General features: G+C 49.0%; 1 protein-coding gene across 5 annotated transcripts in view; it reads right to left on the bottom strand.

Annotated features, from left to right (window-relative positions):
• rpgra (retinitis pigmentosa GTPase regulator a) overlaps window positions 1-8414 on the bottom strand; it is a 92894-nt gene extending 84480 nt beyond the window's left edge. For 4 of the 5 annotated variants that reach the window (XM_038802138.1, XM_038802140.1, XM_038802142.1 and 1 more), the window contains exon 1: window positions 8328-8404. In XM_038802138.1, the coding sequence (XP_038658066.1) occupies window positions 8328-8367 (40 nt within the window). In that variant the 5' untranslated portion in view covers window positions 8368-8404. Of the gene's footprint in view, window positions 1-8327 lie in introns of all 5 variants that reach the window. The other variant, XM_038802141.1, reaches the window with a different exon arrangement.
• Window positions 8415-15046: the final 6632 nt, after the last annotated feature.

Raw genomic sequence — 15046 nt, 5'->3', positions numbered from 1 at the left:
TCCGCTATGGACGAACTTTCCGTCCTGTGCGAGGCTGAGATTTTCCGGTGCTGCTGGAAAGTGCAGAGAGTTTTGGCTGGAACACCAAAGTTTCTGTTCTCACTCGCAATGGGTCCCGCCACGGACGAGACCGGAGAATTCGACCCAGTATAACCAATGTAAGAAATAAGATCAATAAAAAGTCTCTAGAAATAAACCCAAGAGGGAATATGTTCAGTCATGAAAAGCAACATTATAATCAAAGTATTAATGTCCTTAAAAATTTCACAATGATGCTGTACTGCAGGAGGTGCTGTCTTTTGGATAGTAGTTAAACTGAGGTCCGCCTTCTCAGATGGTGGGAAAGAGCCACAACATGATTTGAAGAAGAAAATAGAGTCCTTCATGTCCTGAATAGCATTGACCCATTCCTCAACTACAGCCAGGCATAGATACAGGAATCTATCTAAAGCAGTGGTGGGCACCCTGCGGCCCAGGGCCAAATGTGGCCCACCTGGGTTCTGAGTATGGCCCACGAAACATTTTGTTGACTGCTGCCCACATTCAGGGTTGCCCTATTCGGTGTGATTTATTTTTGCTAGATTTTTTTTCTACCAGTATGCTAAAGCGATACGCACGTATAAGCAAGAGCAAGTGATTGCTGATTGCTCACACATTTGACTATGAGAGCCGTACACTCCCTCTGCACTCAAATATCTCTTTGAAGTTGGTGAAAGTTTCTATTAATATATTATTAATTAAGCATTTTCTGCAACACGTTAGAAAATATTCGACATGTATTTGATCTGATTGGGGTTGGGGTGGAGCCGGGAGTGCAGGAGGCGAAAGAGGCCGGTGTTTTGGCCTTTGCGTCCCTAGTAGCCCGGCGAAGGATTTTGCTACAATGAAGGATGCGAGGCCACCAAGCGTGGAGACCTGGATCAATGACATGGCAGGTTTTATTAAGCTAGAGAAGGTCAAATTCGCCCTGAGAGGATCGGTACAAGGGTTCTTTAGGCGGTGGCAACCTTTCCTCGACTTTCTGGCTCAACGATAAGGTACTGGGACAGTAGCAGCAGCAACCCGGGGGGGGGAGGGGGGAAGGGGGCGGGAAAAGGGGGGGGAGACGATGACTATGTTTGTTATTTAATTTTAATTTATTTTTAAGTTCTCTTGTTGGGGTTGGGGGTTGGGGGGGGGATATGATACATGCGTTGATACGGACTGGGGGGGTGTTACAGTTGTTATGGGTTATTTTGTTGCATTTCATTGTTTGTTGTTATATTTTATATTTTCTGTAAAAAATTCCAATAAAAACTATTTTTAAAAAATGTATTTGATCTGATTCATGGGGTTATGGATTAGTGAAGATGCCCGATTTCAACCTTGCGGCCCACTGAGATGAAGATGGGCCCCTCATGTGGTTCATTCACGAATCTAGGCTGCGTATCACTGATCTAAAACATAGACAAATCAAAACTAAAACAGCCAAATACTATATAAGCTATTCTTAACAGAGGATACAAATGCTAAAGGTAAACTTGGTGTTGATGTAGAGTTAATAGTTATTACTCAGCAAAGATGAGAAGTGATCCGAAGAAAACTAAGATGGGATTCCAGAAATAAAAACATAGTTAACCAAAAGAAATGATTGAATTAACATAATAAGCAAGACAGAAAACAACCCCTCGAATACCAGAAGAAAACTTTTAAGAAATCTGAAATTGACAGCAATACCTTCAACATCTAATCCACTTTCAAACCAATAAATTATATAGTCCTGTTCCAAGTGTTCCTTTTAATGTATTTTCTTGCTTCTCCCACCATCAAGTGACCATCAATATCTTAACTACCGCTGCACCAATTGATGTCACCTTCACGACTTCAAAATAAAAATAGAATATCCTGAAAATACAGTTGGGTCCGTCTGAAGGGAGTTATGGGTCTGCTCAGTGGTCTGGAATGGATCGGGAGGAGGGGCGGAAGCTTACAGTCAGGCCTGCAGGCTGGGGAGTCCATATGGCTGGGGTTCAGGAATGTCTTGGAGGAGGGTGGCATGTGGCAGCGCAGTGGTTAGCACTGGGGCTGGCACCAAGGACCCAGGTTCGAATCCCGGCCCCGGGTCACTGTCCGTGTGGAGTTTGCACAATCTCCCCATGTCTGCGTGGGTTTCACCCCCACAACCAAAGATGTGTTGGTTAGGTGGATTGGCCACACTAAATTCAACTTTAATTGGAAAGGAAAAATAATTGACAACTCTAAATTTTGAAAAAAAGGAATGTTCCAACTCTTTCAGAGTTGGTGTGAAGCTGGCAGAAACATCCAAAATGAGCGATTCAAATCAGCTTGTCAGATGGTTCCCAGTCCAGCTCAATTGTCCAGGGGAAATTAGCACTTCTGGACAATTACCGCATAAAACTTGACCTGTGAATCTCCGAGAGGGATTCCCAGCACATCCTAGTGTCCTCCACAAATCCGACACTGGGGAGTCAGGAGATAACGGGCCAATGTCTATTTTTACCAGCACTTTCAATGCTGGACCATACCTTGCCCCCACTACCCCCACATTTCCCCTCAATCTTTCCAGCAGTTGCCGGCACGGTGGTGCGCAGTGATTAGGTGGCATTGCGGTGGGGAGAGGGAGCAGATGCTTGGGGCGATCCCAGCCTTCATGGAGGTGGTCACCTTCTCCATGGGGGGAGGGGGGCCTTTAATTTAACTTTGAGATCCAAGCTTTGATAGCGTGTTAAGGCCCCATACCTCCAGCTGGCTGTGTGATCTACGGCAGCACTTTGAAATTACACAGAGGCACAAAAGGCAGCTGTGAAGCCAGCAAGTTTCACACAGCTTTTCACGCCTAATCCAGCACTAGCAATTTTGGGAAAATTGCACCCACTGAGTGCAGGTGACAAAAGATGTGGTTTTAAAAAGGCAGGTCTCAAAAAGAGTCTCAGAGGATGAAAGGAACATGGAAGTTAGAGAGGCTTAGGGAGAGAGTTTTGGAACGCAGGGTGTAGACAACTGAGAGTACAACTGATGTGCAAACATAAGAGGAGGATGTATACGACATCAGAGTCAGCACTCCCGATGGCCCCGTTTAAATATCCTGGTGGTGGTGGCAACGCTGAAGATTTGGAGGCAGTTGAGGCAGCACTTTAAATAGTGGGCGGGGTTAAGAGAGATGCAAATTCGGGGGAACCAAAGGTTTGAGCCAGGGAAGCTGGGAGGTTTCGGAGATGGCAGGAGGGGAGTCAGGTATTAAAAGACCTGTTCCTGGGAGGTTGTCTTGCGAGGCTGGAGGAGTTGGGGGAGAAATATAGACTGGGGCAGGGGGAAGTATTGCAGATCCAGGATTTGCTGGGAGGGATGTTCAGAACTTCCCGATAGCGCCAGCCTCCACATTGTTGGAAGAGGTATTGACGACAGGGAGAATGGAGAAGGGGGGCAGTGTCGGCAATTTATGGGAAGATTCTGGGGGAGGACAAGTATCCTTGGGAGGTGATTAAAGCCAAGTGGGTGGTTTAGTACAGTGGGCTAAACAGCTGGCTTGTAATGGAGAACAATTCCAGCAGCGTGGGTTCAACCTTGGTGTGCGAGATTGGGGCACACCTCATGAGGGCGAGGATGAGCCGACTCTTTGAGCGGGTGAGGATGTGTGTGAGCGCACTGGACGAGCCCTGCAAATCATGTTCACATGTTTTGGTCCGGCCCGAAACTGGAGGGGTATTGGAGGAAGGGTTTTAAAGGTTAGCTTGTGGGTGGTGCATGTGAGGGTTTGAAACCAGGCCCATAGAAGCCATTTTCAGTGTGTTGGACCAGCCCAGGCTGCAGGCAGGTGCGGAGGCAGATGGCTTAGCCTTTGCGTCGCTGATTGCCCGAAGGCGGGTCCCGTTGGGGTGGCGGTCAGTTTCTCCGCCCTGTGCCTCAGCTTGGTGGGGGGACCTGCTGGCATTGTTGACCTGGGGAAGGTGACCATGATGTGGAGATTCTGCTTTCTCAGTCATTCACTACTTTCACCACCAACAAACAGAGGTAGCAGGGTATACTATCTACAAGACTCCTTAAACCACGCCTTCCAAACCCACGATCACTGACATTTAGGACAAGATGTGGCGATACCGGCGTTGGATTGGGGTGAGCACAGTAAGAAGTCTTACAACACCAGGTTAAAGTCCAACATGTTTGTTTCAAACACTAACTTTCGGAGCACTGCTCCTTCACCTGAGGAAGGAGCAGTGCTCCGAAAGCTAGTGTTTGAAACAAATATGTTGGACTTTAACCTGGTGTTGTAAGACTTCCTACTGGGGAAGGTGAGTTTGAGTTGAGGGGGAGGATGGAAGGGTTCTACAATTCATGGGCATTGTTCATCTTGTACTTTCAAGAATTGTATGCCATTGAACATTAGGGGAGAGGAGTACGAGTGGGGGGGGGAGGGTTGAGTATACTGTTCATTGTTTACCATGTATGGGATGACCGTGGATTCTCTTTTGTTGGTCTTTCTTGTTTGTATTTGGGATGTAGGGGTGATGTTTGGGTTTGTATGTTGGAGGGGACACTGGTTGGGGGATTGCTGTTGTATTTGTTATTGTTGGTCATATATTTGATTAAAAAGTGGAAAATGAAGAGGAGAATAAAAATATATCCTTTTAAATTGACACCAGAGTCAGAGGAATGAAGGGGTCAGAGAGAGGGTTGAACAAAGAACAGTACAGCACAGGAACAGGCCCTTCGGCCCTCCAAGCCCGTGCCGACCATGCTGCCCGTCTAAACTTAAATCTTTGACACTTCCTGGGTCCGTATCCCTCTATTCCCATCCTATTCATTATTTGTCAAGATGCCCCTTAAACGTCATTATCGTCCCTGCTTCCACCACCTCCTCCGGCAGTGAGTTCCAGGCACCCACTACCCTCTGTGTAAAAAAACATGCCTGGTACATCTCCTCCAAATCTTGCCCCTTAAACCTATGCCCCCTAGTAATGGACCCCTCTACACTGGGGAAACGCCTCTGACTATCCACTCTGTCTATGCCCCTCATAATTTTGTAGACCTCTATCAGGTCGCCCCTCAACCTCTGTTATTGACATAAGGGCCAATGCCATCAAGGCATCTCAGCACAGCGATGTGAAATTTCAATTTAAGTTGGAAATCAATGCAGGTCAGTGAGGATGTGGTTGATTTTTGACTAAGGCTTGTTGCTGGGCTGAGGGCATAGTCACAGATGAAATTGAGTAGTAGAATTTGAGTCTTGAAATAGTCAAATCTGCAAGTGACAAAGGCATGATGCATGAGAGTTTTTTGCAATAAATTACTCAGGAAGAGGCAGAGATGAAAGGAAGCAACTTTTTTGATCGAGAGCATATGGGGTTGGGAGTTCAGTTCAAAGTCCAATAGGGTCCTCAGGTGGGAAATTGTTTGATTCAGCCTGACAGTTACCGAGAAAGGGAGTGAAATCAGTGGCCAGAGTTTCTGACTGATGATGTTGGCTTTTGTCTTTCCGAAGTTTAATTTGAAGAAATTGTGGCTCTTCAAGATTAGATGTTGGGTAAAGTTGGAATAAGGGAGTGGAAAGAGAGTCTTGTGGATAAATAAATAGTGTGATGGTAACAAACCTGAAGGCATAAACAGACTGGTAAAGACACTTCGCAATTTTTTTAAAATTTCATTCATGGGATGTGGCCATTGCTGGCTAGGTCAGCATTTATTGCCAACCACAATGCTAAGGATCGAGAGTCACATGTAGGCCAGATCAAATAAGGACGACAGATTTCCTTCCCTCAAGGACATATGTGAACCAGATGGATTTTTCCGACAATGGTTTCATGGTCATCATTAGACTTTCCATTCCAGATTTCTATTCAAATTTCACCATCTGTCATGGCGGGATTCAAACTGGGTCCCCAAAGCATTATTCTGGGTCTCTGGATTAATAGTCCAGCGACAATACCGCTATGCCACCGCCGCCCCATAATGATATTGAATGGCAGAAGTATGATTGATGCAAACTGGAAGGCAGGTCGAGAAGAAACAAGATGAAATAAATGTTCAATTTTAAAGGGGTGCAAGAAGAAAGAAACCGCGAGGTTCAAATACACAAATCTTTACCACCGACAAGTCAAACTGATAAAGCGTATAGGCTTTAGAAATAGAAACCAGGAGGGTGGCACAGTGCCGACGACCCAGGTTCGATCCCAGCCCCAGGTCAATGTCCGTGTGGAGTTTGCACATTCTCCCCGTGTTTGCGTGGGTCTTACCCCCACAACGCAAAGATGTGCAGGAGTAGGTGGATTGCACCTTAATTGGAAAAAGGAGAATTGGGCACTTTACATTTATTTAAGAAAAGAATACAAGCCAGGAGCACAAAAGCAAGGAAATGATGCCAAGCCTTTATAAATAATCAGCTTATTTCTGATGGAGTGTCTAATTCCAGACACCACTTGGAAGGAATCGAGTACAGATTGACCAAAATGATAACACAGATGAGGTACTTTGGTTATTTAGAGTGACTAAAGAAACCAAAAGTGCTCAAAGTGGAGAAACCTAAAGAGTAAATGCATTGATCAAAATTATGACAGTTTCTGATGGTTGATCCTTATTTATTCTGTATCCACTAGTGGTGGGTAAGTAACAAAAGCATCCAAATGTAAGACAATTGGCAAAAGAATCAGAGTGAGATGAGGAGAATTATTTTTTACACGGTGAATTCTGATCTGAATGCACTGCCTGAAAGGGCGATAAGGACGATTCAATGTTAACTTTCATATGGGAACTGAAAAAATACTTAAAAAGAAAACGTTGCTCAGCTGTGAGAAAAGAGCAGAGTGGCAATAATTTGATTGGCCTTTAAAAAAGACATGATGGGCTGAATAGCCTCCTTCTGTTCTGCAAGATGCTATGACTCTAAATATTCAGTTTCCCTATGAAAGTTAACATTGCATCCTCCTCCATCACCCTTTATTTCCCAACAAACAAGCAGAAGATGCGAAGCAGAACCGAAGCAGGGGGCAGAGAGAGAGAGAGAACACTGCTTCTGCAGCACAAAATACAGTTCATCCAATAAAGAAACTCTCCTATAAAGTGGCTGATACGGAGACAGGAAAACAGCTGAATGAAGAACTAAACCATTGCTTCTCAGGCTACACAGATGGTTTGGACAGCCTTTATACAATTTGCATGTTAATCTAAAAACAAGCACTTGTTCCACAAGAAGATTACAAATGGGCAGTTCAAATAACATTGGTTAACTTAATGTCTTTCTTTGAATCACTGGAGCAAAATAAAATTATAATTCTGCTTTTTAGCATGAAATACCATATTTACCAAAAGAAAAGCCTGGCTCTTTCTTTTTCGCAACCACATGACACATGTTGCAGCATTATACCCCCTATGTGATTTCAATGATGGATGAATTCTATTCTTTATTTGTCGGAAATGTGTAAAGAGAAACTTCACTACAGTGAAAATCTTCCCCTTGGTGTCCATTTTCCCTTTAGCCTAAAACTTATACCTTTGTGTGTCCCATGGATTGGAGTCATGTCCTCAGAGACAGTGCAAACTACTCAGGGGTATTGGGCACAGATTTAATAGCTACCTGGGGGGGGGGGGGGGGGGGGGGGGAGAAAAAATGGAGAATTATGGGAAAAGAGTAGTGAAGTGGGACTAACTGGTCTGTTTTTCAAAAGAGGGTGGCACGGGAGCACAGTGGTTAGAACTGTTGCTTTGTAATACCAGGGTCTCGGGTTTGATTCCTGCTTGGTTACATAATGTCTATGCGGACTCTGCACGTACCACCCGTGTCTGCATGGGTTTCCTCCGGGTGCTCCGGTTTCCTTGCACAAGTCCCGAAAGACATGCTGTTGGTGAGAAGTGGACATTCTGAATTCTCCCTCTGTGTACCCGAACAGGCACTAGAATGTGGCGACGAGGGAATTTTCACAGTAACTTCATTGCAGTGTTAATATAAGCCTACTTATGTAATAATAGATTATTACATTATTATTATAAGAGCTGGCACTGATGCAACAGGCGGAATAGCCTCCTTCTGTATGTTTCAATTAATCATCCTCACCTTTGGGGGTACCACTTACTCCAAAAATCCATATCACCTTCCGAGTTCCTTCTCCTTCCTCCTGCCTGAACTCCCACACCTTCCACCACTGCTTTCCTGTCACTTACCAACACCTGAGGGCACGGAAAGATCCCAGCTGCTCCATCAAACCCGCCCTCCACTCACCCACTAACTTCTTCATCCACCAGGTCTGATCACCCTATTTGATATCCTCACTCACAGCTCAGATCGGTATTACGGCCCCGAGACAGACACTCTCTCCGTCTGTCTGTCTGTCACTCACCCGGCACCTCCTCTCCCTCCGACTCCGGCTCCGCCGCCATCGCTCCAGCACCGGCTCCCGTGCCGGGGGTTGTGTTAGGGGGCGGGGTGGGGGGGGCAGCCACCGACCCGGAAGTAAACAAACCTGCCTGCCATTGACAACCGAACAAACACCGCCCTCAGCAGCGGCATCCCGCGGCCACGCCGTTGAACTGCAGCTCCGGCCGCCAGCGCCGCTCGGCGGCCACACCGCACAATTGAAAATTCCAACCGAACTGCACCAGCAAAACCCAGAAAGGCCAACTGCTGGTATTATAGAGGTATGCTAGCAACAAGCAGTCACCCTGCAACTGCTGATTGACAGGCCTGATAATGCCTGTTCTTACATGTTTTTAAAAAATAAATTTAGAGTATCCAAGACATTTTTTCCAATTAAGGGCCAATTTAGCATGGCCAATCCACCTGTCTTTCACATCTTTGGGTTCTGGGGGCAAAACCCACGCAAACATGGGGAGAATATGCAAACTTCACACGGACAGTGACCCAGAACCGGGATCGAACTTGGAACCTCAGCGCAGTGAGGCAGCAGTGCTAACCACTGTGACTGTTGTTCATACATGTTTTGGCGGTTCAGATTTTTATTGGGCGAACAGTAAACTGAACTATAAGGTTAGATACCAGAAACTCGGATACAATTGTCTCACTACATTTAACCCCCCACCATCTAATCTGGGCTTGCAAAATCCTACCAACTGTCCTGGCTTGAGACAATTTACACCTTTTTAACCTGTGATTATCCCTCTCTCCAGTCGCACTGCCCGTAAAGATTTAATTACCTGCAATGACTTGCATTCAAAGTATCATTGGCTTTGTCTTTATATGCTGTGTTTATGTAACCTACCTCTTCACTCACCTGATGAAGGAGCGACATTCCAAAAACTTGTGGTTCCAAATAAACCTGCTGGATTTTAACCTGGTGTTGTGAGACTTACTGTGCCCACCCCAGTCCAACGCAGGCATCTCCACATCATTCACTATATAACACTTAATATATTCTCATGAAGTAACCAAGGGAGACAATAAAGGACAAATATGACATAAAAGGGACAAACTGCAGTTTGGTACAATCCCTGCTGATGTTACTGGTAAGAAGTCTTACAACACCAGGTTAAAGTCCAACAGGTTTGATTCAAACACGAGCTTTCGGAGCGCAGCTCCTTCCTCAGGTGAAGGAGCTGCGCTCCGAAAGCTCGTGTTTGAATCAAACCTGTTGGACTTTAACCTGGTGTTGTAAGACTTCTTACTGTGCTCACCCCAGTCCAACGCCGGCATCTCCACATCATGTTACTGGTGGACAGGTCAGATTCTAGCGGGAACCTTGGCTTGAAAACTTGCCAGATAAGTGACTGGGGAAATTCACAGGAGTCTGCTAATGAACTTTTAATCACAAAGAATAAAACATTTATTCAACAAGAAAAATGAACTATCTTACGATAGGCAAAAGGGTTGGAAGGACTACAATAGGAGAGCAAGAATATTATTGAAATATTCACTATTCCTGTGCCCCGGCCATATTTTTACTGACACATTCAGTTTCCGAAAGACAAGACAAATTACTATATTTATCTTACACACTAATGTTTTGGATAAGTATGCAGTGCATGTCATTTACTAGGCAGATGCTTGACAGACACACCACTCCAAAGTAAATGACAAATGCAACCAAAGCAGATTCCATGAATTTATCAACAACCCATCGCCCCATCGTGAACCAACAAAAACTCGTCTTCTTATGCTGATTTCCAATCTCCATATTTGAGGAACTCTCTCCTAACGTTGCTCCCACTTAGATGACTTAATCCATCTCCACCTCCAGGTCTTCAATTTTGCCTTCTGATACTGTTGGAACCAACAATTCTACTGACACGCGTTTGTAGAATTAGAATAGCGGTTTTAATATACTTACAACAGAGCCAGCCTGTTAGCCGTTGAACTTTCGGTGAACTGGCCGGCTGACCCTGTGGCACTGATCTTTATACAGCAGCTCCCGGGAGAGGAGTCCTGGGCGGAGCCAAGGGAGAAGTCCCGTACAACTCTCAAGCATTCCCAGAGCTACTCCCCATGGAGGACAGGTAGTGAAACTGCACTTACAATATAGACACATGTATATACAGATTATAATCCGGTGTGAATCACATTCACCACATTCACCCCCTGTGAAAAAAATCGAGTCCGGCGGGGGTGGTGGCTCACCGAGTTAGTCTGTCCGGTGGACGAATTGTTCTTTTCGATCTGCGGAGCACCGGGGTTGCAGCCTCTTGCGGTGGCTGGGTGGGTGTTGAGAGCTGGGGTACGATGGCAGACTCTGGGGTGGGTCCCGTCCGAACTTTATACACCTCTGGCTCGACCGGAGACTGGGGGCGGGCTGGTTCTGACGCGTGGAACCGGTGGGGTGAGCTTGCGGAATCGGGGGTGCGAGGGATCGGCAGCATAGGGAACGGGATAAGGGGTTCCTCAGTGGGGGGGGCTGGATCCAACGGGTGCCAGGTCCCGAAGGGATACTGTGTCCTGGCGACCGTCTGGGAACTCCACAAATGCATACTGGGGGTTGGAATGGAGGAGGCGCACCTTTTAAACAAGGGGATCAGTTTTGTGCCCCCTGACGTGCTTCCTCAGGAGGACCGGGCCTGGTATCCTCAGCCACGCCGGAAGTGAGACTCCCGTGGTAGTGCCCCTAGAAAAAATGAAGAGTCGCTCGTGAGGGGTTTGATTTGTAGCTGTACAGAGGAGGGATCTGATAGCGTGGAGCGCGTCTGGGAGGACTTCTTGCCATTGGAAGACTTGGAGTTTTCTAGACGGGAGGGTCAGTAGGACTGTCTTCCAGACCGTTGCGTTCTCCCTCTCCACCTGTCCGTTCCCCCTGGGGTTGTAGCTGGTAGTCCTACTCGAGGCGATGCCCTTGTCGAGCAGGTACTGATGCAGCTCGTCGCTCATAAAGGACGAACCCCGGTCGCTGTGCACGTAGCTGGGGAAACCGAACAGGGTGTAGACAGTATGCAGGGCCCTAATGACTGTGTGGGAGGTCATATCATGGCATGGAATGGCAAAAAGGAATTGGGAGAACTCAGCGATGATGTTGAGGAAATAAATGTTCTTGTTAGTGGAGGGGAGTGGCCCTTTGAAATCGATCGCAAGGCGTTCAAAGGGCCTAGAAGCTTTGACCAGGTGGGCCCTGTCTGGTCTATAGAAGTGCGGTTTGCACTCCGCACAGATCGGGCAGTCCCTGGTGACTGCTTTTACCTCCTCGTTGGAGAAAGGCAGGTTTCGGGCTCTGATGTAGTGGGTGAGCCGAGTGACCCCTGGATGACCCCAGCTGCTCTCACTGGGGCGATTGACTCCCCCACCAACAATTTCAATGCGACCACCGTTTTCTTCCTCATAGCCTCCATGTGCCTCTCAAACTGCTTTTCCAACTCCACTGCCATCACCTCGGTCATCTTTTCCACCGTAAGTAGTGTGGCCCCACCATGCGGTCCGGCATCCGTCATCTTGTCAGCGCTTTTTCTGGCCTTCTCATTCAACGACAACCCAGGTTTTCTTCCAAGCTGCTTTTCCCATCCTCTGACGACTTATTATTTCTTCTTTCTTTCTTCAATCCGATTTCTTCAATTTCTTTCTCGCATCCTTCCATTGGAGCAAGATCTTCCGCCGGGCTACTTGGGACGCAAAGGCCAGAACACCGGCCTCTTTCGCCTCCTACACTCCCGGCCCCACTGCAACCCCAAAAATTGCGAGTCCCCAGCTTGGCTTGACCCTGGATCCCACCACCCTCGACACCGTCCTTGCTACCCCCTTCCAAAACTCCCCCAGCGCTGGGCACACCCAAAACATATGGGCGTGATTTGCTGGGCTCCCCGAGCACCTAGCACACCTGAATTCGCCCCTGAAAAACCTACTCATCCTCGTCCCAATCATGTGGGCCCTACGCAGCACCTTAAACTGTATAAGGCTAAGCCTCGCACAGGAAGAGGAGGAATTTACTCTCTCCAGGGCATCAGCCCACGTCCACTCCTCAATCTCCTCACACAGCTCATCTTCCCATTTCCCCTTCAGTTCCTCCACCGAGGCCTCATCTACCTCCTGCATTACGCGGTATGTGTCCGAAATCCTCCCTCCTCCAACCCACACCCCCGAGAGCACCCTGTCCCGTACCCCACGTGGGGGCAGCAAGGGGAACCCCTCCACCTGTCGCCTGGCAAACGCCCTAACCTGCATGTACCTAAACATGTTCCCCGGGGGAGCCCAAACTTCCCCTCTAACTCCTCCAAGCTCGCGAACCTCCCCTCCACAAACAGGTCCCTCAACCTCCTAACCCCTACCCTGTGCCAGCCCAGAAATCTGCCATCAATGCTCCCTGGGACAAACCGATGGTTCCCCCGTATCGGGGCCTCCATCGAGCCCCCCACTTCTCCCCATGCCGTCTCCATTGCCCCCAAATTTGAGGGTAGCCGCCACCACCGGGCTCGTGGTATACCTCGTTGGAGGGAGCGGCAATGGCGCCGTTACCAGCGCCTCCAGCTCGTGCCCACACAGGACGCCACCTCCATCCTCTTCCATGCTGCCCCTTCCCCGTCCATTACCCACTTACGCACCATCGCTGCGTTGGCAGCCCAATAGTACCCACAGAGGTTGGGCAACGCCAGCCCCCCCCCCCTATCCCTGCCACGTTCCAGGAACACTCTTCTCACTCTCAGAGTCCCATGCGCCCACACAAATCCCGTAATACTCATGTTGACCCTCCTAAAAAAGGCCTTCGGGATAAGGATGGGGAGGCACTGGAACAGGAACAAAAACCTCGGGAGCACCGTCACCTTAACGGACTGCACCCTCCCCGCCAGTGACAGCGGTAACATATCCCACCTTTTGAACTCCTCCTCCATCTGCTCCACCAACCTTGTGAGGTTGAGCTTGTGCAGGCCCCCCCAGCTCCCAGCCACCTGGACTCCTAGGTACTTAAAGCTCTTCCTTGCCTGCTTCAGTGGGAGCCTACCAACCCCCTCCTCCTGATCCCCCGGGTGCACCACGAACAACTCGCTCTTGCCCAGGTTCAGCTTATACCCAGAGAAGCCCCCGAATTCACTAAGAATCCTCATCACCTCCGGCATCCCCCCCACTGGGTCTGCCACATACAGCAACAGGTCGTCCGCATAAAGCGACACTCGATGCTCCTCCCCACCCCGCACCAGACCCCTCCAGTTCCCTGACTCCCTCAACGCTATGGCCAGGGGCTCAATTGCCAACGCAAAGAGCAAGGGGGACAGGGGACACCCCTGTCTCGTCCCCCGGTACAGCCGAAAGTACTCCGACCTCCTCCTATTCGTGGCTACACTCGCCATCGGGGCCTCATAGACCAACCTCACCCAACGGACAAACCCCTCCCCAAAACCAATCCTCTCCAACACCTCCCACAGATACCCCCACTCAACCCTATCAAAGGCCTTCTCCGCATCTAATGCCACCACTATCTCCGCCTCCCCTTCCACAGCCGGCATCATAATAACGTTGAAGCCTTCGTACGTTTGTAATCAACTGCCTTCCCTTCACAAATCCCGTCTGGTCCTCATGAATGACCCCCGGCACACAATCCTCTATTCTTGTGGCTAGGATCTTTGCCAGCAGCTTGCCGTCTACATTTAGCAGCGAGATCGGCCTATATGACCCACACTGCAGAGGGTCCTTGTCCCGCTTAAGGATCAAGGAAATCAGTGCCCGTGACATAGTTGGGGGCAAAGCCCCCCCCCCCCCCCCCCTCCCTTGCTTCGTTAAAGGTCCGGACCAACAGGGGGCCCAACAGATCCGCATACCTTTTATAAAATTCCGCCGGAAACCCATCCGGCCCCGGCGCCTTCCCCGACTGCATGCTCCCTATGCCTTTCACAAACTACTCCAGCTCGATCAGCGCCCCCAGTCCCTCCACCTGCTCCTCCTCCACCCTCGGAAATCGCAGCTTGTCCAAGAAGCTCCCCATTCCACCCCCCTCCACCGGGGGCTCCGACCGGTACAATTCCCCATAGAAGTCCCTGAAGACCCCATTAACATCTACCCCCCTCCGCACCACCTTCCCAGCTCTATCCGTCACTCCCCCGATCTCCCTGGCCGCGTCCCGCTTTCGGAGCTGGTGTGCCAGCATCCTGCTCGCCTTTTCCCCATATTCATACACCGCCCCCTGTGCTTTCCTCCACTGAGCTTCCGCCTTTCTGGTAGTCAATAGGTCGAACCTGGCCTGAAGGCTACGCCTCTCCCCCAGCAATCCCTCCTCCGGAGCCTCCGCATATCTCCTATCCACCCTCACCATCTCCCCTATCAGTCTCTCCTCTCTCTCTGCTCCCCGCTCTCCCTATGGGTTCGGATGGAAATCAACTCCCCTCTAATCACCGCCTTCAATGCCTCCCAGACCATCCCCACTCGGACCTCCCCATTGTCGTTGGCCTCAAGGTACCTCTCAATACACCCCCGAACCCTCTCGGCCACCTCCTCATCTGCCAGCAGCCCCACCTCCAAGCGCCAGAGCGGACGTTGGTTCCTCTCTTCCCCCAGCCCGAGGTCCACCCAGTGCGGGGCATGATCTGAAATGGCAATGGCAGAGTATTCAACATCCTCCACCCTCGAAACCAGCCCCCTGCTCAAGACAAAAAAAATCAATCCTCGAATAGGCCCTTGGCCTCGCAAACCTCCAGGGAT

The sequence above is a fragment of the Scyliorhinus canicula genome, chromosome 7 (assembly GCF_902713615.1).
Source record: "Scyliorhinus canicula chromosome 7, sScyCan1.1, whole genome shotgun sequence".
In the NCBI taxonomy this organism is placed as follows: domain Eukaryota; kingdom Metazoa; phylum Chordata; class Chondrichthyes; order Carcharhiniformes; family Scyliorhinidae; genus Scyliorhinus; species Scyliorhinus canicula.
The sequence above is the reverse complement of the archived record's forward strand: the minus strand, read 5'-3'. Positions and strand labels throughout refer to the sequence as shown.